This window comes from Callorhinchus milii, unplaced genomic scaffold (genome assembly GCF_018977255.1).
Source record: "Callorhinchus milii isolate IMCB2004 unplaced genomic scaffold, IMCB_Cmil_1.0 Scaffold19, whole genome shotgun sequence".
NCBI classification, from domain to species: Eukaryota; Metazoa; Chordata; class Chondrichthyes; order Chimaeriformes; family Callorhinchidae; genus Callorhinchus; species Callorhinchus milii.
Genome location: NW_024704760.1, coordinates 2301966 through 2327545, shown reverse-complemented (window position 1 = coordinate 2327545; position 25580 = coordinate 2301966). Strand labels below are relative to the sequence as shown.

Here is a 25580-nt window from a genome sequence, read left to right as displayed (position 1 = left end):
CTTTGAAATGCTGATCAAAATCTCTCAAGAAAACCCAAATAAATTGGGTGCACTCAATAACCTTTGTCCGCTAATGGTCACCTCCTCAAGATAGACTTGAGGCAATGATTGGCTTCTTAAAAAAAGGTCTATTTATCAGCCTCTGTTTTTTTTCTGTTGAGTAATCATAATATTTGCATTCAACTTGTCCATTTTCCCCACCACCAAAATATTTGTTACCCTCCAGGTCTCGGGACTGACCCCTCGTTATTTTTCTAGCTGAACTGAATTGCTTGGGTTTAATAATTATAAAAAAATTACAATTTTTAAAAAACGAGGAGGCGTTTTATTTCTTTGGAAGGGGGGGGGGGGGGGAGAGGGCAACCCAAAAAGTGAACGGGATATAGTGAACGGAAGAATTTGCTGGGCGAAAGAAAGACCGAGGTCCATCCAGTTTGCCTTCCACGTTGTGTCCCAAACTATTGCAGCGAAGCTAAAACTAAGCCGTTAAAAGCTACAATGACACAATGTTGTCTTACCAGCTTTTCCGATCTGCACGGCCAATTTGGTGAGTTTTCCCTGTAGCACAGACTTCTCTTTCTTTGGTACGTGAGACTTCTTCTTCTCCTTCTCTTCGAGGTCCACGCCTTCCTCGCTCTTCAACGGCTGGATCTCCAGAGCAACACCATCCTGAGCTTTAGCTGGGGCCCAACAAAGTGAGACATGTTTGCAAACACTCCGCCAAAAACTTGCCATCCCTTAGCATCTCACGGCAAAAAGGCTCCACTGGAGCACAGCCGTACATATTGGACTGAACTCACTTACTCTCGTCCACACAGGCAACAAGACAGAGAGAGCGAAACCTGACTCTTTACACTGAAGTGTTGACACCCTCTATTCCATGGAGCACATTTGTCCTCATGCTGTTTTTGGAACATATTGGGGTGAAGCCGTTAAAATAGGTAATGGTTGATGGAAACACGCGTCAGGGAGGGGCTGATGGAATGTTTAATCCTCGAAAAACTAAGGGAGGAAAAACAGCTGCGGAAAATTCACCCCGATAAGAGTGATCAGAACACGCTATGTTAGATCTACTGAAATAATGCATTGCTTATGATGAGTAGGGGCTCCAGAGAAATCCTGACAAGGAGTGAAAGTGGGCTGAATGGCCTCCTTCGGGTGCTGTAAACTTTCTACCGCTGTTGTAGCTTGGAATTGACTACCTTCGATTCACCGAGGCTTAATTGGGATGAACGCCCTTGATAAAAGTCAGGCGACAAACACACGGCTAGAATTTAAGCGACTAATGCACACTGTCAGATTTTTACGCTGATTTCGTGCTCGCTTTGGAATCATTCTCAAAGGGTGGTTATCCAGAAAAATCATGGGGGTGGGGTGGGGGAGGAGAGAGCTTTACACAAGCTTATATTTTTTCTACATATATATATATATAAATATACATATCTGAAATAAAATTTGACTATGGAGTTGCTTTGAATAAATCCACAGAGAACCAGTTAAATAAATGTCTCTAATGTACTGGCAAATTTCATCCATTTATCCTTGCGCTATTCAGAAATGTACAGTAATGTATCGCGCATGACAAAATCGCCTGGGATTTCGAGGCAATATATATATATTATATATATATAATAAAAGGGTATTTTGACTTTCACAATAAAATGCTTCACACTTGGATCCCAGCACGTTAGTAACTGGAGTGACAACGACTTAAAAAGGTTTCGAATAGCTGTCACTCTGTGTGAGTTTGATTACCGAACATTTCCTATAACATGGTATCGATTTTGCAATTGTATAAAATGGATTAACAATGTGCCCCAATGACATTCAATACTGATCTCCACCACACTTCAAAACACCACCAACAACACCAACACCAACACCAACGGCACAATTTGGTCTCGTTGCCCGTGATTTGTTTGGAAGGCGGCAAAAAGACAAAAACCATGATAGCTGGTATCTGAAGTGATTGAGTACAACAAACATTAAATAAAAGTAGAAGTAGACAACAGTCACTAGTGAACCACAAAAAAATGAATGGAACCAAAGCCCACGTTTGGTTGGACTACGTTGGGAGGCAGTTTGATTGAACACATCATCCCCAATTTTCTGCAACTCGGCACAAGGAAAGTGGTGGCAGCCCTAACCACATTAGGGAAGTTAAACCCATGACTGGTGACGTTAATTCCTACTTTCAGTTTGAACAACTGCAATTGAAAGCGTTGCATTCACCTCAAATGCTTGCTGTGTTCTCCGCTCTGAAGTTTTCCCTTTGCTCACTGCGTTTGCAGAACAGGGACCAGCGATGTATCACTGTGAGAAAGCAGCCTGGGCGGTCTCAAACACGCAAGGGTGGGGGGGTGTTGGGAAAAGCATACATATGGGTACAACCCTGGGTATTTCTTAGGATTTACAGTTACGTCGATTAGAATTGTAGACTTGGAAGTCTACCCAGCTATGCTGGAATAGGTTGCGTTGGCTTGCCAATGCACCAAAATCTTCCAAGTGAAAGCAAATTAAATTAAACCAAATCAAATTGAGGCCAACGTTTGCCGCGGCGAATGAGCTTGCGAAAAAAACAAAGAGATTATCCGAACTCCTTCAAGTGCTCCCGGCAAAATGGCTGAGAGGTCCTCAAGCTACTCGCGATTCACACTCGCGCCCGAACGAGTTTAGGTCGATCTGAAAACGTAACCTTCAGGAAATTTGCAGCCTCTAGATTAACATCCGATATCCCCGTACATTTGCGGTCCTTGTGCTTGGATACAAACGTTTACTCACCGCTCACCGTTAAAACATCTGACTTTTGTTTGTATCAAAGCAAAATGAACCAAACCCAGCAACCAGCGTCCACCACCCCCAAAAGCTCTGCAAGAGCCCTGTCAAGCTCCACGAGTTGGTACGTTGACTTCCTTGGACACTCAAGTGAAGCGTCATCCTATTTAATATCAAATACTTACTGAAGAGCGAGAGAAAAACAGAGCCAGAAGGAGAAAGGGATGGGGCGGTGGGTGGGGGGGGAGGAGGGAGGGAGGAGAGGGAGTGGGGGGTAAGAGGAAGAAATAAGGGAGGACGAGCGAACGACTATGTTAGAAGCTAAAGACAACTGTAGAAAGTGGGTGAGGTATGAGGTTCTCCACACAGCCTGGAGAAACAGTGCTGACACCACAACGTGAATGTTTGGACACCATGAAAGAATAATCAGGGGTTCAACGATTATTTTTCTTTGCGGATTGAAAGTTAGGTGCAACTTTGTTTTCTTTGGTTGTTTTTATTTTGATCCTCGCCGCGCTCACTCGCGTCTCTCTATAGCTCTCCTTGATGCGCACAGGAAAGATCGGGTTGCTTTTCGCAATGTCTTTGTATAGAACATCCTCGTCAAAGGGCAGGATGTCAAGAGCAACAAGCGGACTAAAAATAACAAGTCATGTGGCAATAGCCGGCTCCAGTTTACATAACGTAACGGGGCTTAAAGAGGTGAACAGACAGCTCTTGTATTTGGCGATTAGGAGAGCCAGTGGATGGGATCCTGTAATAAATTGTTAGATTTGTGTGGAGTGCAAATGTCCTTTATAAGGCGAGTGTCCTGGATGTCGCTACGGAGGCTTAATTCCTCACTCACCCTCGAGAGAGAGAAAAGGAGAGGATTTAAGCTAACAGAAAACTAGACGAGTAGTACAGTAGTACAGTACTTAAAAGGCCCAATTCAAAAGTCTTGCGGTTGCACGATACAGTCATCGCACAGCGGACAATACCGTACTCGATATTGGCAACAGGTAGATTCACTCCCAGGGCACTGGGAGAAACGGATAGCGTTCACGTGGATTAACGAATACAAACAGAACGAACTACGGGATAAAAACCGGGGTGGGGGTGGGGAGGGGGAGGTGTGGAAATAATATCTAAAAAAAAAAATCTAAATTTCCTGGCCACAACCCCCACCTCGCCTCTCTCCGCCTGCCCCCCCCCCAAAAAAAAACCCCACAAGAGCTTGATTAAGATCGACAATAACTGAAGTCTTGGACTCTCTCTCTCTCTCTCTCTCTCGCTCTCTCTCTCCCTCCGGCCCCCACCCCACCAATAATCGTTGTACCCCTAGACAGAAGGTGGAGGTCCCACTATGTGTTAGCGAACTCGAACAAAGATAATGGTTAAAACGGAAACGAAGAGAGAGAGAGGGAGAGGGGGAGAGGGAGAGAGAGAGAGAGAGAGAGAAAATAAAACCGAAAGGAAGAGAAAAACAAAGGAAACAAACAAACAAACAAACAAACAAACGGAAATAAAATAAAGAGAGAATGTTTGCCAGTTAGTTGTGCTCGTCTTATGTTTTTTGACGGTTACCTTTGTTGCGATTTTCTGGGGCTCCTTGTTTTTTACCTGTTCAAACAGAAAAGGGTGGAATGCTCGTCACATGACTTCGTAAATGCCGGAACGCAAAAAAGGCTCATGTTTTAGCAGTGCTGGAAACTGGGAATGAAATGTTAAGTCAATGCTGCTCGGGGGTTGCTGCAAACCAAAAGGAAAAATCGGCCGGCTGGCTGTACATGCGTGCGTGTGCGTGCGTGCGCGTGCGTGCGTGCCTTTTGGGATGACCCTAATAGTCCTTGCATTGGATCCCGCATTGGCCGCCTCATCGCGTCTTCCGAGACGCCTCGGAGCGCTCGACGGAATTCGCCGTGGGGTGAATCGACTGCGTGGCCGATCGCGCGCGGAGGCGTCCAGCAAAGAGCCGGGGCGCCGAGCGACCGAATTCGGATGTGTTTCTCGGGGGTGGTATGTGACAGACGGGCAGACCTAATTCACTGAGATGTTTAAGCTTGCGGTGTTCTCAGAGTATAATGGAATCGAAATTAAAAGTATAACGTATTAGAATGGATTGATTTACCATTTCTGGTAGTTAACCCTCCGACCCCCCCCCCCTCACCTCCACTGCTCCCTCCGTCACCTCACCCTTTTTATTCCCCCAGAATAAAGGGCTGGTCGTCAGAATCAATTTGCACATTGAAAAACCCCTTTCGAGTACCAGCAGAAATTGGGTCAGGAATGATGCATCTTAAAGCAACTTAAAGGCAACTTAAAGAGTCACAGATTCGCTTTCCTGACCCCAAAGTTTGCAGCAATAATAATAATAATAATAATAATAATCCTTGCATTTGATACAGAGCCTTATCACGTCTTCGAGACGTCTCAAAGCGCTCGACGGGATATCCTGTAAAGTGGGGTGACTTGTGTATTTTTGCGGGCGAAACGCGGCAGCCAATTGCGCCCAGCGGTGTCCTTGCTGGGAAGCACCACCTTAAAATCTTGAACAAAACACAAAATGCTGCAGGTGCCGGAATCTGAAACAAAAAGGTTCTGACGAAGGGTCGTGGACCTGAAACGTTGGCTCACTTTCCTTTCTCCATAGATGCTGCCTGACCTGCTGAGTTTTCCCAGCGCTCTCTGTCTTTATACCTTAAAGTCTTGGGCTGCTTTAGTTCTTGACTATAGATATTTACTGCACAGAAGGTGGTCTTCAGCCCATCCTGTGTGTCTGTGCCATTGGCTCCGTTAAGAGCAATTCTTTCAGTTCCGTTCTTATCACTTAAAGGAAAAGGATTATTAATTGAAATCGCTTTCAAAAGCCCTTCAGTTCTGGGAAGGTTTCTGCCTCTGCTGATGTGGAAGGTGCTTTAACAATAGTAATTTATAAAGCCCAAGACTTTACAAATTAATTGAATTAATTAATTAAAAAAAACCACACTGGTTCTCCCTCATTCTACCAAACCTTTCAGCCTTGACCATTTTTTAAAGAATGAGATTTGGCCACGCGAGGGAATAATAATAATCCTTGCATTTGATGTAGCGCCTTATCACATCTTCGAGGCGTCTCAAAGCGCTTCACAGATATATTTTGTGGGCAGCCAATTGCACACAGCAGTGTCCCGTAAAGGTTGAATGGCCAAATTAATCCTTGTTATTTTTTAAATTTTTATTTATTTATTTATTTATTTTTGGAGGGATTATTATCCCTGGAAAAGCGATCCGTCAATTGACTAACAACCGGGTTTCTACTTACTATCAGGTAAACAGATTCATATGAAAATAAATTATTTATAAATCTCGGAAAAATGTTAAGATGAAGGTTTGGTACATGGATGACTCGCACTTGAAAATAAATGCTAAAGTAATTCCGAAGAATTTAATGATTTTTAACAAGATTTTTTTTAAATTAAAAAAAATCCTCCTAAAACAAGTCACAAGCCGGCCTAGATTATTAGAATAATACTTGCATTTGATGTAGCGCCTTTTCACATCATTTAGACTGTGAAGCCTCAAAACACTACACAGAATATATTAGAAAGTGGATTGAATGTTTATTTTGTGGGCAAAGTTTTTTGTGGGCGAGATTGACAATGAACAGAAATGACCCAGCATTGCATGTGACCCGATAATATCAGAGATGAGCTAATGCTCCCGATTATCTTCCAAAACATTTACGACTTGCCCAAGAAGTCTTGGATCGCAGGCACTTCGAAAAACAGGGGTGTGTGGATGAAGCAAAAGTTATAAATCATCCGTCTGGTGGTTTTATTACCCCGCCAGTCATTTGGTGAAGATCTTAAACGTTTCAAAATGTACAATTATGAAGAGATGGCATCAGTTCAAATAAGTCGACCGAGGCAGTAATTTATCATCACAATTGCAAGATGATATCATCACATTTTTAAGGGAACTCCTTCCCTTAAAAAAGCCTCTAGGTAGCTGTGTTTTTTTTTCGCGAAAGGAATGCTTTGATGCAAGTTGAATTCAGAGAAAAAAATAACGGCCAGCTTTGAAAGCTTGTTTTAGGAGAGGCGCAGAAAATGGTTCCTCAAATACCGGCCTAAGTAAGAGAACGCCAGGCCACTTGCGTTAATCAATTAGCTTTTACAGCATCGTGTAAGCGTGTAAATGTTTCTTCGTGAGAGAGAGAAAAAAAACATTTAGACAAGTTTCATTCCCATCTGTGAGTGGTATTGGGTGGGCAATTGGATTTCTGCCAAACAACAAGAAGATTTGAACCTATTTTGCATGTGGAAATGTGCAATTGTTCAATTGAAGTGTGTGAAGTCATGGCTTATTGCAGCATTTCTTGGCATTGGGTATTTTTTTGTACATGAAAAAGGGAGAGTTTGGTATTTATGACAGTCTCTGCTCCCTCCAAGCATTCAACCCTTTATGGATTTTAACGACACTTTTGGAAGGGGTGGGGGTGGGGAGTGAGGGTGTGTAGGGGCAGTGGGGGAGAAGACGAAGCAAGGGGAAAACTGACCCTTTTTTTAAAAAAAAAATACAACACAAGGCAAATCAATTACTGAGTGGAAAACAAGTTCACTTGAAATTGAGTAACAGCTGATTATTTGAAAGCTAAAATGGCGAATTTTTTTAAACTTGATTATCGTTGCGTCAAGATTGCTGCGCGCTGCGCTCTGCCGTTTCAAGGGGTTACAAGATTTTTTGGGGGTGGACGAGGAGGTGGAGCGGTGGGGGAAAGGGGGAAGGAAGAAAAAGTGAAGGTGAACCCATGTTTTCATCAGCACGATATCTTTCAACAATTGCTCGGAATAGATCAGCAACGGACACCAATCTAACAATAGCCCCATCAACAACTTGGGTTGACTGGAAGGTTAAAAGCACTGGCTATTGTACTGATCGATTGGCAAGTTTATTTGTTTATTAGTTTGCGGCCCCCGTTTTCAACTTTGAATCTAGGTCGGAAATTGGGGGGTGGGGGCTGGTGGGGGGGTTGAGAGAGAGCGAGTCTAGAGAGCGAGTTAACAGAATAGCCTGTTAACTGTCCAGGTCCTTTAGCCTTTCAACTGGCTGCAAGACCGTCAAGAAAACTGTGTTCAACCGTTTGCAAAATGATTTAAAAACAAGGTCGCTCTCGCCTTCTGACACGGACGGCGGGAGCCGAATGAAAGAAGAAAAAAAAACACAATGTTTTTTTAAAAAAAAGTCGGGAAAATAAAGTTAGAAAAACAGAGTTTAAAAAAAAATATATATATATAAGCCTGAAATAAATAAAAGAACAGGGAAAGGGGAGTACGCGTTCTAAGCAAGTTTCTCCTCGTTTTAAAAAAAAAGCCTTTCTTTTAAAAAAAATATTAAAAAAATGTAGTTTGGGCTTTTTGTTGCTGGAACGGAGCCTTTAATCCCGTTTACGCAAGCTGAAAATTGTGCAGAAACGGTTCGACGCTCAGTCAGAGACAGGGGGTTCTGAGCACACCTGCTGACATAAACAGGGTTAAAATACAATCCTCTGCCTCCAAGTTAAAAAAAAAGTCACACACATAAATCCTAAGGCAAATTCGTTCCCTGCAACTCGATGGCAAACTGCTGTGTTTAAATCAGAAATTCATAATTAAACAGGATCTCTCTTCTCCCCCCACATCCCAACAGGTTGTCTGTCGCACATCCTCGGCTTCTACAAAGAACGGGTTAACTAACGCGACACAACACGAGATGTTGAAGTACTGGAAGCCACTGGACGCTTAGTGCAAACTCGTTCCAAGTGCTTCACGTAACATTCACCCCAAAGTGACTTGACTGTCTAATTTGGGGCGGGCGGGGGGTGGGGGGGTTGGGGGGCGAAACGCAGCAGTCAATTGCGCACAGCGGCGTCCCAATAAAAAGGGCAACATCCCCTTACTCAGACCTGCCACGAAATCTGTGCACGATTTTAATTAAAAAAATACCTTAAGGTCCACACATTCACGGGTTGGCAATTTTTTTTAAGTATACAAAAGTTTCTGCAAACGATTGCTTTTGGAAGAAGAACTGAAGACGAGTTACTTTTTTATCCCCCCCACCACCCCACCACCTCCCTCCTCCCCCCCCCCCCCCGCCCCCAATCAAATGGGTTCAACTTACCCTTCTTGTTTTTCTTCTCCTCCTCCTCAGTACCTGCTCCTAATAATGTGAAAATGATCCCGGTCTGGGAGTTCACACCGACTGCAGTGACGAGGATCCTACCGGACCCTTCCATGACGTGGGTGCCTGAAAGAAACATTCCAGAACAGACAAGACCGTTCATACAAGATGCAGTCTGGGGCACCTGGGCGTGTGAAACCCAGTCTTTACCTTGGCAGACATCTCAGCTAATAAGAACAACAAAAATAATCCTCGCATTTGATGCAGCGCCTTATCACGTCTTCGAGACGCCTCAAAGCGCTTCACGGAATTCGCCGTAGAGCGCAGTGACTGTGTATTTTGTGGGCGAAACGCGGCAGCCAGTTGCGCGCAGCAATTGTCCCGCATACAGCCAGGGAGGGAGTGACCCATTTTATTTGGAGGGATTGTTGGCCAGGGACACCGGGAGACAGAGAGAGAGAGGAGAGAGAGAGAGAGAGACTCCCTTCTCTTTTCGAACAGCATCGTGGGATCTTTACCATCCACCTGAGCAGGCAGACGGGGAGTGAGGTTTTAACGTTTCGTCCGAAGGACGTTTTGCTCTGAACAGAAGGCGCACGCCAAGAAGATGGATTGAGGAATAATAGAGGTACTTGTGTTTGCTGATCTAAAAGGCTAAGTCTTTAAGGCAACAGCTCCATTAGCTCACCAGAGAGCAACATTGGATCCTTCGTCAATGATTTCTTCACATGGTCCGATTCGCCTGTTAAAGAGCTTTCATCTATTTTTAAATCATTGCCTTGGATCAGGATGCCATCCGTTGGCAGAAGGTCACCTGTGGAGACACAGCGAGGGGGAGAGAGAGATGTGAGTTTGCACAGGCAGCTGAGGGGGTGTTTGGAGCCAGCGTAAGGCATTGCAACGAAAGGCAATCTTGTCACACCTGCTCCCCGATGACGGGAGCAAGCGGAAACACTCAAAACAATACACCTTACGTTCATATCGCGCCTTTCGCGTCGGGAGGACGTCTCAAAGTGCTCGTCATGGCCGGTTGGGCACCTGAGCAGGAGATGTATGCTGGGAGGAAATGGCAAAGCGTGGTCTAAGACGTATGTTGATGCACACTGAGGCCCCTGATTGCTTTCAGTTAGTGAAAGCCATATATGTGTCACCTCCTCCCCCCCCCCACCCACCCCACCTCCCTCCGACCCATCCTCATTTCTTTCCCTCCTTCCATCTCTCTCTCCTTCCCTTCCCTTCCCAGACCTAATCTTCCAACTTGTTTGCCCAACGCAGCAACAACAACAGATGACATTTACACGGCGTCTTTCACGTCGGGAGGACTTTGTGAATGCCCCGAGATGGAAATCAAACGGGACCAAAGAGCCTTCGCCATCGGAACTCCCCTGGTGATCAAGAGCTCACCGTGTCACCCAGTTAGGACTCGCCTTAATTGGAATCCCAGGCACTGCCACACGCTCACCATATTTGATCTGCGCGATGTCTCCCACGACGATCTCGGCCACCGGGATTTGGATGACCTGCCCCTTGCGGATCACGGTGAACTTCTGTTCCTGCTCGATGCGGCTCTGTAGGCCGCGGAACTGCTTCTCTTTGCTCCAGTCGTTGAACGCCGTCACCAGCACCACGCAAATGACGGACAGCAGAATGGCTGCCCCCTCGATCCAGCCTGCGTCCGCCTCCCCTTCGTCCTCCGCTCCGCCAGAAACCTCCCCACATACTGCGGGTAAACAAACAAACAAAATAATTATCTTTCACCCTGAGAGGCATTACTGCCGGTCGTTAAATGACAAAACCAGAATTAAATCTCACGTCATCGGCTCGCCCAGGGGTATTCGCGCCCTTAAACACCTTAGCAATGAGTCAGGAGTGACTGCCGTCAGTCTACTCAGAAGCAAGTGCTTTGAATTGGCACCATTTGCCTACAAGGCGCAGAGTATCCTTATGTGCCAGTTCAGGCACTTCTAGGTTCTATAGCATTTATATTTAAAGGCATAGCCTTATTATTAATAATAATAATCATGCTTGCATTGGATGTAGCGCCTTATCGCATCGTTGAGCTGTCTCAAACTCTCCATAAGATATACTGTAAAGCTGTGTAGCTTGTGGCTGAAACGTTGCAGCCAGTTAGCGCACAGCAGCGTCCCCACAAACTGTCGTGGATTGAGTGACCAATTTTTTAGTCATCCCGGGCGGGAACCCTCGAATCCAGAAGTGGGCCAGATTCGGAGGGGTACGAGCCTGTGAATTGGTCAACACTCTGGCGGACAGCAGAGAAAAGCACCCGCCCGGGAAATGAAGTAACAACTGATCGAGGGACAGGAAAATCGCCGTTGAAATGCTAAGAGATTGACCGTCAAGCGACAACCGTCCCCACTGGAAACGTCAATGCTACTCACGTTCGCTGTCTCCTCCTGGAGGACGATAAAAGGAAAGGCCCAACGATATAATGGCTGCGATTTCTAGTATAATTAAAGTTACATCTTGTAGTGCTTCCCATACTAACTGCAAAAACGTTTTTGCCTTTTTGGGCGGTATAAAGTTCTGGCCAAATACTAGTTTTCTTTTGTCGAGATCGGATGGGTTTCCGGACAAACCTGAGAGAGAAAAGAACAGAGATGGGGAGAGAGAGAAGGGGGGGGGGGGGGAGAAATAAAAATAAATTAGATATTGAATTTAACTGTGAGAGGCTTTAAAAGTCTTAACATATACATTTAATAATAATAATCCTTGCATTTGATATGACATTTTGTCATATTGTCAAAACACTTCACTGGAGTTTTACTATGAAGCACAGCGACTATTCGTAGGCAAACCCGGCAGGCAATTTGCGCGCAGACCAGTTTTATCTGGTGGGGGGGGGGGGGGCGTGGGGGGCGCTGTTCACGAGACCCGGAGAAACCCCCTTCCCTTTCCAAATAGCACCGGAGCATGTTTAAGCGTTCTCCCGAACAGGCAGACGCGACCTCGGTGGAACGTCTTACAATGAGGACAGCACCTCTGCCAGCACTGGGCTTCCCCAATCCTGCAATGGAGCGTCAGCCTAGAACGTGAGCTCAAAGACCCCAAAGCGAATCGAACCCCCGACCTTTGCGACTCACGAAGCGAGAGGGAGCGAGACAAAACATTTGCGTTATCGTTTCCTGCTCGCCCAAGAAGCTTCAACGTAGAACATGCCACCTGGTAAATGATCGGCAAAGGGACTTTTAAGCTCGTGGGACGTGCACACATCTCAGTGAGCGCAGGATGGTTTTTCCGGGCGTGATGATTCATTCATTAGGGCACCTCCACGCTTTCAGATGATCCACACGCGAATCAGCAACAGCCAACCCTGCGATCCCAGCCAACATACAAAAGCCCTTGTGCACAGCCGGAGTTATTCCACAGCTGCAGTGAGGTACCACGGACACGAGAACCAGATATAGTCAATCAGCCCACCCAGCTCCCTCCACGGCGGAGAAAACTCAAACCCATCTGCCCGACGCAGATAACTCAATTGCCGGCGAAACAACAATATTACATCTGTAAAGCGCCTTTCACGTCTGGAGGACGTCCCGAACGCAAAGGCAGCACGATGAAGAATTTCATGGGGAGCAAAGGATTTTTCCCTTTTGTGTGTGGCAAATAAAATACATTGTGAACCGAGATTTTTAAACAATTTTTAATCTCCACACGGTCGCTTTGCGTCACACAGATTCTCACATTTCTGGAAGAGCTGTGAACTTTTTTCCCCCCCACCCCCAATTTGAGTTTATCCACTTTGACCCCTCATCATTCCTCAGACAGGGGGCTTCAATAAAAATAAGAACCCCAGCATTTGATACAGCACCTTATCACGTCGTCGAGACGTCTCTAAGTGCTTGACAAGATATACTGTAAAGTGAATTGACTGTGTATTTTGTGGGCGAAATGCACACAGCAATGTCCCACAAACAGCCATAATAATAGTAATAATAATAATAATAGCATTATATGTGGTGCTTTTCATGTTAGGTCGCCTCAAAGCAGTTTGCAGCATTCACTGTAAAGCGAGGGAAATGTACTATCAACTGAATCACAATAGAGCTCCATGGATTCATCTGTTCACTATCTGTATGGCCACTTATCTGCTTTGGGCTCCAATCCAGAATTTAACTCCTGGATGGAGTTTCCTCTCCCCGCCCGGCCCCAATTTGCTGTGCAAACATTTCTCACACTCGGGAGCCTTTACGCGTTAACGTACTAAGAGCCATCAGCCTGACTCAGTCGGTAGCATTCACGATTGGGGAGTCAGAAGGTTGTGGGTTCAAGCCCTTCAATTTCTGGCTGTTTGTGGGAGATAGCGTGCAAATTAGCTGCAAATGATAACAATAATAATCTTGCGTTTGATACAGCGCCTTTGGTAAAGTAAATTGACTGTGCATTTCGGTTGTGAAACACTCTATACAGAAATCTGCAGCGCTTTGGAACAGTGACACCATAAGGCTCTGTATCAAATGCTTTTATCATTAATTATTAAAGGCAAACTTAAATGGACAAACATTGACTCAACTTCACCAATTTCGAGGTTTGCTGCTTCAACGCGGTGTAGGTGAAAGCTAATATAAATGCAGGTCGTTGCTGAAAATTCAGTCGTGAAATAGCAGAAACAGACAATAAGAAAAACATTTGGTCGATTTGTCTGTCTTTAATATCCCACACTAGTCTCCACCCATCCCAACTCCCCCTCCGCCAGACCCCTCGATTCCCTTTTCCCCTCTCTCATGTATCATCGAGATTCCTCCTGCTGACTTGACTCTCTGGTGCGACCACAGTTTCTGGCGAGGATTCCCACATTCCTGCCACCCGCTGCATAAAGAAGTCCCTCTTGAACTCCCCAAGAGGCAGGCAGGCAGGCCGGGAGGCTCGCTCGCTCAGAATGGGCAAGAGGCAAGTTTTCCCGGGCGGCCCTGGGAACAAGCAAGTCGTTCCAACATCATCATAGACACGTGATAGCCCGAGCAGATTAGTAATCTACAGGCCTCAACGCAGAGTAAAAAAAAACCTTTACATAACGTACAGAACACCAGTTCATTCCAAAAATCTCAACTACAGCAAACAGGATGTCAAATTGGCTGCAAATTTCCTTCGTCAAATGTCTAAATGAGAGATGGCTCTTTGGTCTATACATTCCGAATTGCTTACACTTGAAACTGGCTCCATTTGCTGTTTGGCAGCTGGTGACAAGGGGGAGCTTAATCCACTGAAATCCTATTTGAAAAGTTGGCTGCCAGAGTTTAACTGTTTAACCCCTGGTTTTCCTCCACCAACACAACTCGCTGTGTGTGTGTCTGTGTCTCTCTCTCTCTCACCCACCACCTCCACCCTTTGCTGGCTTCAGCAACAAGATGGTCACCAAATCACTGCCCAACGTCAGGTCTTTGCTAACATCAAATGCTCCCATTTCAGGACTGAGAGCAAACTGCTACTGCATTCACTGTGCAAATGAGCGTCTGCGAGTGGGTCTGCGTTCAAGGGAACGCTCAACACAGGGTTCCTTCTGTAAAGAAACACAATGAATGTGACCGCAGAGAGTACGTTTACCCCACCACCATTTTAATGGCTGAATTTACGGCAATAACGCTCGGCATTTATATCATCCTTCACGTACAACATCTCAATGTAGCCTAAAAAATGGCGAGGTTGAGTTAAGTAAGGTTTTGTCCATTTAAGTAACGACGAAAGCAAGATAGAGTATACAGTGGGCAGAAAGGCAGGCTAGCAGTCCAGTTTACTTGCTTTCTTTACTCTTAACACTGTCCTCCAGCAACAAGCAGACAAAACAAGGAAATTCCAGGGTCAATATTTGTTAGGTAAGGGTAGCAAGGGATATGGGGTATTCTGTGAAGCGCTTTGAATGTCCTACTCCTGTTCCTATGATACATGTTTAAAAATGGAAAATGTTATGCATCTCAATGTTTACACTTGAATAGTTTTTTTTCTTAACATGTGTAACATTTCACTTTAATAAGTGAATGGCCCCAGTCTGTGGCCTCCAAGGTTGGTTTACAGCTCGGCTGAACTGTCTCCTGTCCTTGGAGATGTTGTACAGCTGTCTCGCATCTCACTAACTGAGTCCAAACCAAGTGAAAATAATTAGCGGGAGTGGGGGGGGGGGGGAAAGAAGCAGAAAAAGTGGGGCATGTCAAACTGGAACATTGCCTTTAAAGCCTCAATCTCAAAGTGATACCTTCCGCCCACAAAACATACAATTAATTCACTTTACAGTATATCCTGTGAAGTGCTTTGAGACATCTCGAAGACGTGATAAAATGCAAGGATTATTATTATGATTATTATGCCCATTTGGTGCCACGACATTTGCACGTTTGTGAAAATCGTCTCCTTTCTCCCCCATTCGCGACACAGAGACAAAAAGAGGCGATAACATCAACAACAAGATTACATTTGTATAGCACCTTTCATGTCGGGAGGACATCCCAAGGTGCTGGACAGAGTATAGCATTTCAGACTTGAGCTGGAGTTGGGGGTGGGAGAGGAGGGGAAGGAGGGTGGCCGATGGCATGGTCGAAGAGGAAGTTCTTGAGTCGGGACTTGAAGGAGGCTAAGGAGGGGGCGAGGCGGAGTGACTGGGGGATGGAATTCCAGAGGTTGGCAGAGTGGCTGAAGGCCACCAAACTCCGTGACCTCAATGGTGGGGCGGGTGGGTCGGGGGACGTGGAGCAGCCAGAGCCGGCTGAGCGGAGGGAGCGGGTGGGTTGGTAGGGGGTTAGGAGGTCACAGAGGTAGGGTGGGGCGAGGCCATGGAGGGCTTTGTAGGTGAGGACCAGGATCTTGAACTGGATCCTCTGAAGGATAGGGAGCCAATGGAGTCGGGCGAGAGTGGGGGAGATGGGGTCACGGAGTTTGGTGCGGGAGAGGACACGGGCTGCAGAGTTCTGAATTATCTGCAGCTGTGGAGGGAGGAGTTGGGAAGGCCGACACGCAGGGCGTTTGCATAGTCGAGCCTGGAGGTGATGAAGGCATGAACAAGAGTTTCAGTGGCCTGAGGGGTGAGGTAGTGGAGGAGTCGGGCGATGTTACGGAGGTGAGGGAAGGCAGAGCGGGTCATGGCTTGAATGTGGGGGAGAAAAGACAGTTGAGGGTCGAACAAGACACCTCGGTTCCTGACTGACTGGTGAGTTGGTGAGTTGTAGTGTGCAACCATGGAGGTGATGCTGCCGGAGCCTGAGGCAATGGCGCGAGTCAATCAGGAGGGCCTCAGTCTTGTTCACATTCAACTGTAAGATAAGGCGCTATATCAAATGCAAGGATTATTATGATTATTCATTATTATTATTATTACATTGTGCATTAAAAATTAATATCAAGCGCTCTGGGACGCTATCCTGCCTGAGGGGCGCTATATAAATGTGAGTTGTTGTTGTAAAAAAAATTAATGATCCTTGCATCTGATCATGTGAATCATGTTATTTGTGTGACAGCATTAACAAGATCAAGTATTTCCTTTCCTATTAATCTCGTAGAACCAATGGTTAGAAGTTTATCTGCTGTTGTATCGTGCCTTATCAGCTCCTGAATATAGTGCACATGAACTACAGTAGCAAATGCTCTTCACCACCTGATAATATAACCTTGATGACAACTGATGACACGTCGGAGTGACTGGCCTTGATTTCCATAGCAACTATTCCCCCCGCCCCCCCACCACCAAAAAAAAGTCATTTTTTGTGTTGCCTTGGAAATAGAATTTACCCAATTGGAAGATAATTCATCCATGTAAACCAATGATTGCCATGGTAACCATTCCACTCTGGGTGTGCTATCGTGGGATTGGGGGAAGGGGAGAGTTGGGTGGGGGTGTGGGGGGTGGGGGGGGTGGGATGTTCGGGAGGGAAAAGAGGAAAGGAATTATAACGGAATACCATTTACCCACATGGCTTGGGATACACAACAATAGTCGTGCCACGAGCAATACGTCAATGCAACTTGGAAACAGATGCACAGCATGATGAAATTATGGTGTTGTACTGGATCGGAGGAAGAGACAGACAGTGTAGTGAATGCTTCAGACCAGTCTCTTCTCTGATCGGGGTGTTGCAGTGTCGCTGTCCTTCGCACGAGACGTTAAAACCTCACTCCCCCTCTGCCTGTTCGGGTGGACGTTAAAGATCTCGCGGTGCTATTCGCAAAGAGAAGGGAGTTTCTCTCTCTCTCTCTCTCTCTCTCCCCCCCACCCCTGATGTCCTGGCCAAATAAAATTGGTACTGCTCGCTCTGGCAGCTAGGGACATCCTCCCGACATGTAAGGCGTTACATAACTGCCAGTTGTAAGAGTTCACATTGTGCCCAAAGGGCTGTTCAAGTCGGCTACAAGTACAGATTAATAAGTCGCCCCTTTTTGGGGGGTTCAATCGACTCAAGCCAGCAGAAGACTCGAGCTAGTTTGCTTTTTTTTCCTCCTCCCCCCTGTATATAAAAAAAAGCAAGTTGCTCGAATGAAAATGAGAATCGATCCGGACTGGCAGCAGAGAAGGAAAGCATCGATTTAGGAGTTTGGTGCAGAAGAACATGCAGTGAATTAAAAGCACCAAAGGCAGTGGTGTTCCAACACACAGTGCTTTAATTCACCACCGTCCCTTCGTGAGCAAGGATTAACACACGGCGGTCAAGGTTCTCAATGGCCTGCGGACCCGTGTGGATGGACACTGAACAAGGGAAGTGGGGTGGGAGAGGAGAGAGCTGAAGGGACTATGTTCAAAGAGGTGGGATTTGAGGCAGGAGTTTGACACAACGAAGTGGCAAGATGGAGTAAGAGGGAGGGAGGGAGGGAGGGAGTCCCGGAGGTTAGGGGCGTAGAAATTGAAAGCTCAGAAGGGAATATGTAGCAGTAAGTTTTGCAGGAGCAAAATCCAAGACTGTAACGGATAGCTCTGGGGTATAGAGCAAACATTGCTGGTTGCCCAAAAAATCATTTTACCTCAACCTTTTATTTTTGAGTTAGAGCAATGGCGCACAGCCCTAATGTGTTCGCCCCGATTTAAGTGTTGTGAATATCTCTCGCTCGCTACATAAGTGGTTGATGACGCACACCGACTGGATGAAGCACCAAGGCTTTGGGCTGGTGAAATATGAGCGAGGGATCGAGTGGCCGTAGGAGCAGCTACATAAATTATTCCTCATCTGATGAGCTTTCCAATCCCAGAGAAGAGATCGGATGGTGTCTCATTATAGAGAACGACAGACACGGGCTGACCTCACTCACACACTGAAAATGGGTTCCAGGCAGCAACGAGCTTGTGATGGCAGGCGCACAGAAAAAAATATGTTCTCCATCTAATTTTCCCCCCCCTCCCCTTTGCCTTTCTTTCCCCGCCCCCATCTCTACTCGTGTCCTTATAAACCTCTCCCATCCAACACACAACACCAACCCCCCCACCCCGTTCTGACCAAAGTTCATCAACCTGAATGCTAACTCACTTTCCTGTCTCTCCGTAGACGCTGCTTGATCTTTGGGAGCTTTGACCGCAGTGCCATGGAATTAAACTTTTGCATCCAAAGGATCTGTACGTCACCCCCTACTTAATACATTTTATTTTAAACGGGAGTTTGTGGGTCATTTGCCACGTTTAATTCAGAGCAGATCAGTCCTGAAAACACCCAGACATAAAGGGGAGGGAGATTGCACATGGAGCATCCTAAACCCTTCCAACTATAATAGAAGAAGAATAATTGGGTCACTCGTTCCACGACTGTTTGTGAGACCCTGCTGTGCGCAACTAGCTGCCGTGTGTTGCCCACAAAATATACAGTCACTACACTTGACAGTATATATCCCGAGAAGCCCTTTGAGACATCTCAATAACATGATAAGGTGCTATATCAATTGCAAGGATTATTATTATTATACCACGGAGTTATCTACATGTACTTTATTGATAATACTTCTCACAGACGCACACGCATGTACATGTTGGGGGGGGGGTAGGGGAGGGATGGGGAAGGAAAAGTAGATTTACGATGACACAATTAAAAATTATTTCCCGCAAGACTATTTCATTCTATTTAATTGGAGAGAGAGAGAGAAAAAAAAACACTGGCTTTGAAGCTGTATAAAAACTTTCGTGTGTGTGTGTGTATATATATATATTATATATATTTTTTTTAATGAAGCGATGCCGGCCACTGAACACTCGTGAGATGCGCTCAACCGACACCTTCAATCCCACTGAAGGTTAACTAACGTACATGAAAGAGTCGCAGCACTGACAGACATCAGGACGACGTACAATGTCATTGGCACAAACGAGCCCTGGAGCCAAAACAAAACATACACGAGCAGGGAGCCATCGCGACAGTCAGTGAACTCAATTTGCCGCCGTGACGTCTCAGCTCTCCGGGTTACAACAGTCTCTTGGCATTTTCCTTTGTTTGACCCCAAAAAGCAGGATGTTGGATGTCTCAAAGTGCTTCACAGGATAACAACAACAGCAACTTGCGTTTACACAGCACCCCCTCTAACCCAGAAGGTCGGCATCTCTGGGACCTCTCCTCCCTTGCCCTCCCCACCTTCCCCCAGGCCAGAGTTTTACAGCAATGCAAAGCCCCGCATTAACACTGGATGCGAGAGAGCACTCAACTAATAAAACAGATAAATAGCAAGGTATCCGTCCATCAGCAATCGGCTACTTTAAGTGCGAGCATCGATTCAAGCTTGCTCGTATGTGACCCTCACTCCCAGCAATCTTTCCCAGCCCGGGGGGCGGGGGGGGGGGGGGGGGAAGGAGGGGAGTGAGGGAGGGGGTGGAGGGGAAGAGAGTGGTGGTGGGGGAAGAGCGTGTTGGGGGGGGAAAGAGAGTGTTGGGGGTGGGGGAAATAAAGGAATGAAATCAGAAGGATAAACCTGTACCAATTTGGTGGTGGGGGGAGGGGGGGGGGGGTTAAAAAGAGAGGTCAGCTGATTCCCACTCCAACAATAAACCCTGCTCATCACTGCTCAATATTCCCCAAGCATCGCAGAATTAAAAGGCAGGTCTATAAATCTCCTAATGACTGAACCCGTGACATCATCTTGCTCATATAGACTTGTTAATCCACGGCAGCCACGTTCACCACCCTCCCCCCCTCCCCCCCACCCAACCCCCACCTCGATTACCGTGACCGAGTGCTGGGCGCAGTGCCATTTTAACATTAAGCTCATTGCGGGCAAGGGGGCTTGAGTGGCATTTTACAATAACGTTGGCACTGGGAGTCACTGCGGCATTGCCTTTGAGCTTTCGTCCTCTGTGAAGGGCTGTCCTGAAAATTCAGAGACGTCAGAGGAAAGAGAGAGGGAGAGAGAGAGAGAGAGAGAGAGCGAGAGCAAAAAAAAAATCAATCTCAAACCAGACAGAGGTTACCCGGAGTGACAATACATTGTTCCAATACAATGTGGGTATGAAAAAAAAGCCTGTCCTGAAATATACTCTGTCAGTTTAGTCTGTTCGACAGCAGATTTCAATCAATTACTAAGATTAAAAAACCCAAGTCGAACTCTGAAAATCATCTTAAAAGCTTAACCTTGAGGTCATAGCAGGTTACTGCTCACGCATCTGTGAAGCACTGAACAAACTGATAGACATCCTGGGGGGAGGGTAGTGGTAGGGGGGGGGTGGGGCGGGGAGGAAAAAAATAGAGAGAGCGAGAGAGACGGAGACAAAGGAGAGGATTTTCACACGTGTACAAATGTCGCGGGACCAAACAGACATACCGCTGCTAGTAATAATAATAATAACCCTTGCATTTGATATATAGCACCTTATCGCGTCTTTGAAACGTTTCAAAGCGCTTCGCAGGATCCACTGCAAAATGAAATCGACTGTCTTGTTTTGCGGGCGAAACGGGGCAGATAGCAGTCACGCACAGACGCAGATAATGCAGCCCACGTAAACAGGCGCGGGCAACAACAACAAGGCGCTGATGCCCTCCGCAGCGCTGAGCTAGCAAGCTTCCCTTCCCACCCTCCTGCTTTACCTTCTACATTGCTCAATCCCTGTCCTGTTAATTAAAAACCTCTTTGGTACAAAAATAGGAAAGGTTATAAATACATTTTAAAAACCCTTGAGGACTTACAGCGTTGAAGGACAGAGTCATCGAGCGCTCGCCCCCTCCCCCTATGAACCTAGTTCCTCCCGGATCAATAACCTCTCTTTTTTTAAAAAAAAGCCATTTGATTTCTCAACCTCCATGCAGATGTTTACTTGAAAGATCATTCAGGTTAATCTATCTACCAAGGTTGAGGATAGTTAGTTTCTACACAAACTTCCACCCGCCCTCACCACTAACCAACCAACCAACCATATGGACTTAAAACAGCACCTCTTTAATGTCAGAGAGTCTCAAAGCGCGTTACAGATACTGTCATTGAGCGGGAGCTGAGCAAGGTGGGATCTGGACCATCACCATCTGGAACTCTCTCCCTCCCCCAAAAGGCTGTGGATCATGGCTGGATCCATTCACATTTTCAAGACGGAGGTGGATAGATTTTTATGCGGCAAAGCAGGGTAATTAGAGCTGAAGTACAGATGGGCTCTGATCTAATGGAATGGCAGAACAGGCTTGAGGGCAGAATGGCCTACTTCCTATAAATATGGTGGGTGGGAAGAGCGGCGAAAGACAAAGTCAAAGAGATGGATTTTTTTTGCGGATGGGTTTTGAAAGTGGAGAGGGAGAGAGCAGAAGTACATGGGGAGAGTTGGACCTTGAAAAGGATAAGGGTCTTAAAAACCAGTCGATTCATCAACATGGACACTTTGAAACAAACCAGCGTTTCAGAAACACAGCAGGAACCATGTACCACCAAGTTTCACCATTGAGCTGGGGCACTAACTCAGCCCCTGAGGAACTAACTGGTCTGAAAACATCAACGCACACAAGTTTTGGGAACGGAGGAAAAGCATCTCCGGAGAGAAAAATCGAAGACAATGTGTCCGGGAAAACACAGCGAGAAAGGCACCCCCGAGGACTGTGATTATTGTGACACAATGTGAATAGTGTATGAATTCCAATTATGCGTCACCTAAGGCCAAATCCACCCAATCATGAAATGCTTCACAATGTTCCACGGCAGTGTGGCTTGGGGCATGACCGGGACATGGGAAAAAACAGCAGAGAACTGAGAGGCAGTGAGAGCAAACAGCCCCAATTAGAATGGCTAATATTTCGATGGGTTTCACTAACTAATGGAGAGAAGTTAGACATGGAATTGTGGAGGGGAGGGGGTGAGTGGGGGGGGTGGGGCGCATTCAGAGTCAGTCTGGCACAAGGTGGTTTCTCAGTCAGACTCTGTGGAGAAGGTCGATGGTGTTGGTGGTGGGGGCGGGGGTGCGAGTGGTGAAGCTTTGTGTTCGCATCAGTTCAAGACTTTACATGTATATATCCAATCATCTATAACCTTGGAGTCCTGTAGCTCAGTGGTTAGAGCACTCGCTTTCCAAGCGAGAGACCTGAGTTCAATCCCAGGCAGAGGGCCAAACCTTGGGCAAGTTTCCTTACTCCACACAGAGCCGAATAATAATCCCTCCAAAACCAAAGACAATAATAAATTGGTCATTTTCAATCTACGACTGTTTGTGGGACATTGCTGTGCGCAATTGGCTGCCGCGTTCGCCCACAAATATACAGTCAATTCACTTTACAGTGTGTTCTGTGAAGCGCTTTGGGACGTCCTCCCGACTTGAAAAGCGCTATATCAAATGCAAGGATTATTATTATTATTATAACCTCCCATTGCAGAGACTGAGTCAGAAGAAATACAGAGCGGCTGCAATCAAAGGAAGGAGATGCAATGATTAAGAGGCAACAGTCATTAGTTAGTTATTAAAGTAAAGTTTCTGGCCATTATAACACTCTCAATATTTGTATTGTGAATCACACTCAGGTGAACCGTAACCACTGATGTTCCCTCACAAGGCACCACACTTGCTTATCTAAGCAATGTCTGTCTGTAGCTCATCTAGGTTTTATTCCAGGGAGCGGGAGCGGGGGGAGGACTGAACAGTATTTAAATAAAGGATTATCGGAGGGGGTGGGGGTGGCACAGGAAAAGAGAGAGACAGAGACAGAGAGAAGAAAAGATGTGATGAACTTTGCAGAGGAAGTACTTAACTCTAAGGAACCAAAATACTCTTCAACTTTCACAAACCCATTAGGGGAAGGTTCAATTACTAATACTGCTCACAGATAAAACCCTGTTATAGGAGGGTAGACTAAAGATAGGAGAGGAGACTCAATAGGAGAGATCAATAGCCATGAAACACTGACTACATTTGCATTAGAGTGGATTGTTCTATTTTTTTGTGTGGGTAGGGGCTGGTGATACATGCGTATGGCATTAGAGAAGGACTTTCAGCCAACCCCCCCCCCCCAATTTACCAGTCATGGAAGCTGCTTAACTCCAACATGCTTAGGTCCCGTGAGTGCCTTTGCCTCGCCAAAGCCAGGATACAAGTCCCGGTTAATAATAATAATCACATCAATAATAATAATCCTTGCAGTTGACATAGCGCCTTATCACGTCGTTGAGACATCTCAAAGCGCTTCATAGGATATCCTGCAAAGTAAATTGACCATATATTTTGTAATAATCTATATTAATACAGTAAACCTCACATAAGTCGTATCAGCCAGGACCGTACATTTGATACGACTTATGCCAAGTATGAGTTGTGTCAAACTTGCATAGAATATCATCTCTTGAATGGGACTTGGGGAAAAACGCAAGGCTTGGGCAATTATATACGATTTGTACAGATCAGGTTTATAAGAGTTTTACTGTAGAATATATTCTATAAGTCGAGCGGCATCATTTATTCTAAACGCTGGATTTTATCTTCACAACTTCAAACCCATTCCAAAATAGACCCAGATCCAGTGTTTAAGAACACACTTAAAAAGGGAATAATTTTCCTGGGGATTAAAAAAACGTCTTGAGACAACACTTGAAAAACACCTTGGATCCCAATTTTTAATTATTTCTTTAAGGCAACTGACAGGACTTGGGCTGAGCGGAGATATTGTTTATTTTAAGTACCACAAAAGTGAAATGGATTCTGGCAATTCGTACTCTACACTCGACCCAAGTCTTTAAAACATCTCAGGAGGCTGGTTCACTTTAACTTTTAAGAACAAATAAAATCGACACTACTTTAGGCTCGGAGCAATATATTACGTCGATAAAAGCTTTTAAAAACAGACTCGCACGAAAAAAACCTGGTCAGATAAAGATGAACCTTGCCAAGGGAAAGAGACTGTACAAACAGGTTCTTTTCAATATACAAGGGCTTGGCTTCCTCTTAGCCCTGAGAGGATATTATACTAATATCTGAAACATGAGATACAAAGAATACATTTTTCTTATTTTAATGCTGTTCAGAAAGCAAGAGTGTAGCTGTCTCTTTACGTTTTTAGAGATTATCAAGGCTCGCCAGACTTCCGCAAGCCGGGTGCTGTGTGTCACAGAGGCTCTGCCCTTCCAAGTCCTGCCGATGAGCCATCGCTGAGCTGCTCTACCAACAGTGGTGCCCACTGGAGTACCATGAACCCACCTGGCTCAGAAACCGTCACAGAGGGCTGACTTGATGCCGAGGCCCAAACCATCACCTTTGAGCCAGTTCAGCTCCAGGGAATCCCCACTCATCAGCCCCACGCCCCGGGTTCTGGACGAAGGATGAGATAAAATGGGCCGAAAAGCTTTCTCGGTCCCAAGATTTTTTTTTAGGAGAAGACGATCGTAAGCACGGTCGAAAAGGACAGCGGTTTGTTTAGGCGGGATTTGCAGGTGGGGAGGGGACGCACACACCTACCTTCTACTGGAGAAGTTTTTAACCTCCGGCAGATATCCTGAACGTCGCTGTAGGATTCTTGGATTTTAACGACCCCTTCCATACCTCGCAGTTGCATAATGTCACGCAGCTCCCCCAGGGAGATGCCGAATTCGCTCTCATGATTGCCTTCCACGAAGGAGTTGCCCGGGAGGTGGTCTGCTGTGTTATTACTCATTTTCGTGCGTTGGCGGAATAATCAACAAAAAAATGGCGCCAATCTGCGGCTTCGAGCAGCAATCCACGGCAGTGAGCGGCAGCGAGCGTAAATCCTACCGACGGGCCCCGAGTCCGACGGGGGTCTGCGGATTCTAAATTGATCTTCAGTCTCGAACGAAGACTCAAACATCAGCTGAGACTGACTTCCCCAGATGATGGCGTGGTGAGAAAGTGCATGTTACTGTAGAGTCAGCCTAAGGAACGACCGTTTCACCTCCTCTTCTCTCCCTCTCTGTCGCATCCCTCGGTGTCGCTGATCCTCTGGAAAACGTCTGAAAAGGACGACGAGGAGGAGGAGACAAAAAAAACACACACACACGTTAAAACTCGAGGCTTCAAAGATGAACGAAAGTGAACTTCAACCCTTAACAGAAAGAACATAGGAACATTCAGCCCCTCGAGACCTGTTCTGCTATTCTATAAGACAACATATACGGTCAATTTGCTTCATCCTGTGAAGCTCTTTGAGGCCTCTCGAAGACGTGATAAGGCGCTGTATCAAATGCAAGGATTATTATTATTATTATCATGGTTGATCTGTACTTCAACACCAATTACCTGCCTTCGTCCCATCTCCCTCGATGCCCTGACCTAACAAACATGAGAAAAGCCACAAAATCTCCAAAAG

The 25580-nt window shown here is 46.0% G+C and overlaps 1 protein-coding gene across 5 annotated transcripts in view; it reads right to left on the bottom strand.

Annotated features, from left to right (window-relative positions):
• Nucleotides 1-25219, bottom strand: part of LOC103182465 (plasma membrane calcium-transporting ATPase 1) — a 54794-nt gene extending 29575 nt beyond the window's left edge. For 3 of the 5 annotated variants that reach the window (XM_007899496.2, XM_007899498.2, XM_007899500.2), the window contains exons 1-7: nt 24716-25219; nt 11295-11492; nt 10358-10615; nt 9584-9709; nt 8896-9021; nt 4342-4377; nt 519-680 (exon numbers count right to left, since the gene is read on the bottom strand). In XM_007899496.2, coding sequence (XP_007897687.1) covers nt 519-680; nt 4342-4377; nt 8896-9021; nt 9584-9709; nt 10358-10615; nt 11295-11492; nt 24716-24911 — 1102 coding nt within the window. In that variant the 5' untranslated portion in view covers nt 24912-25219. The remainder of the gene's footprint in view (nt 1-518; nt 681-4341; nt 4378-8895; nt 9022-9583; nt 9710-10357; nt 10616-11294; nt 11493-24715) is intronic. The other 2 variants (XM_007899497.2, XM_007899499.2) reach the window with 1 other exon arrangement.
• Between the last annotated feature and the right edge of the window lie 361 nt (nt 25220-25580).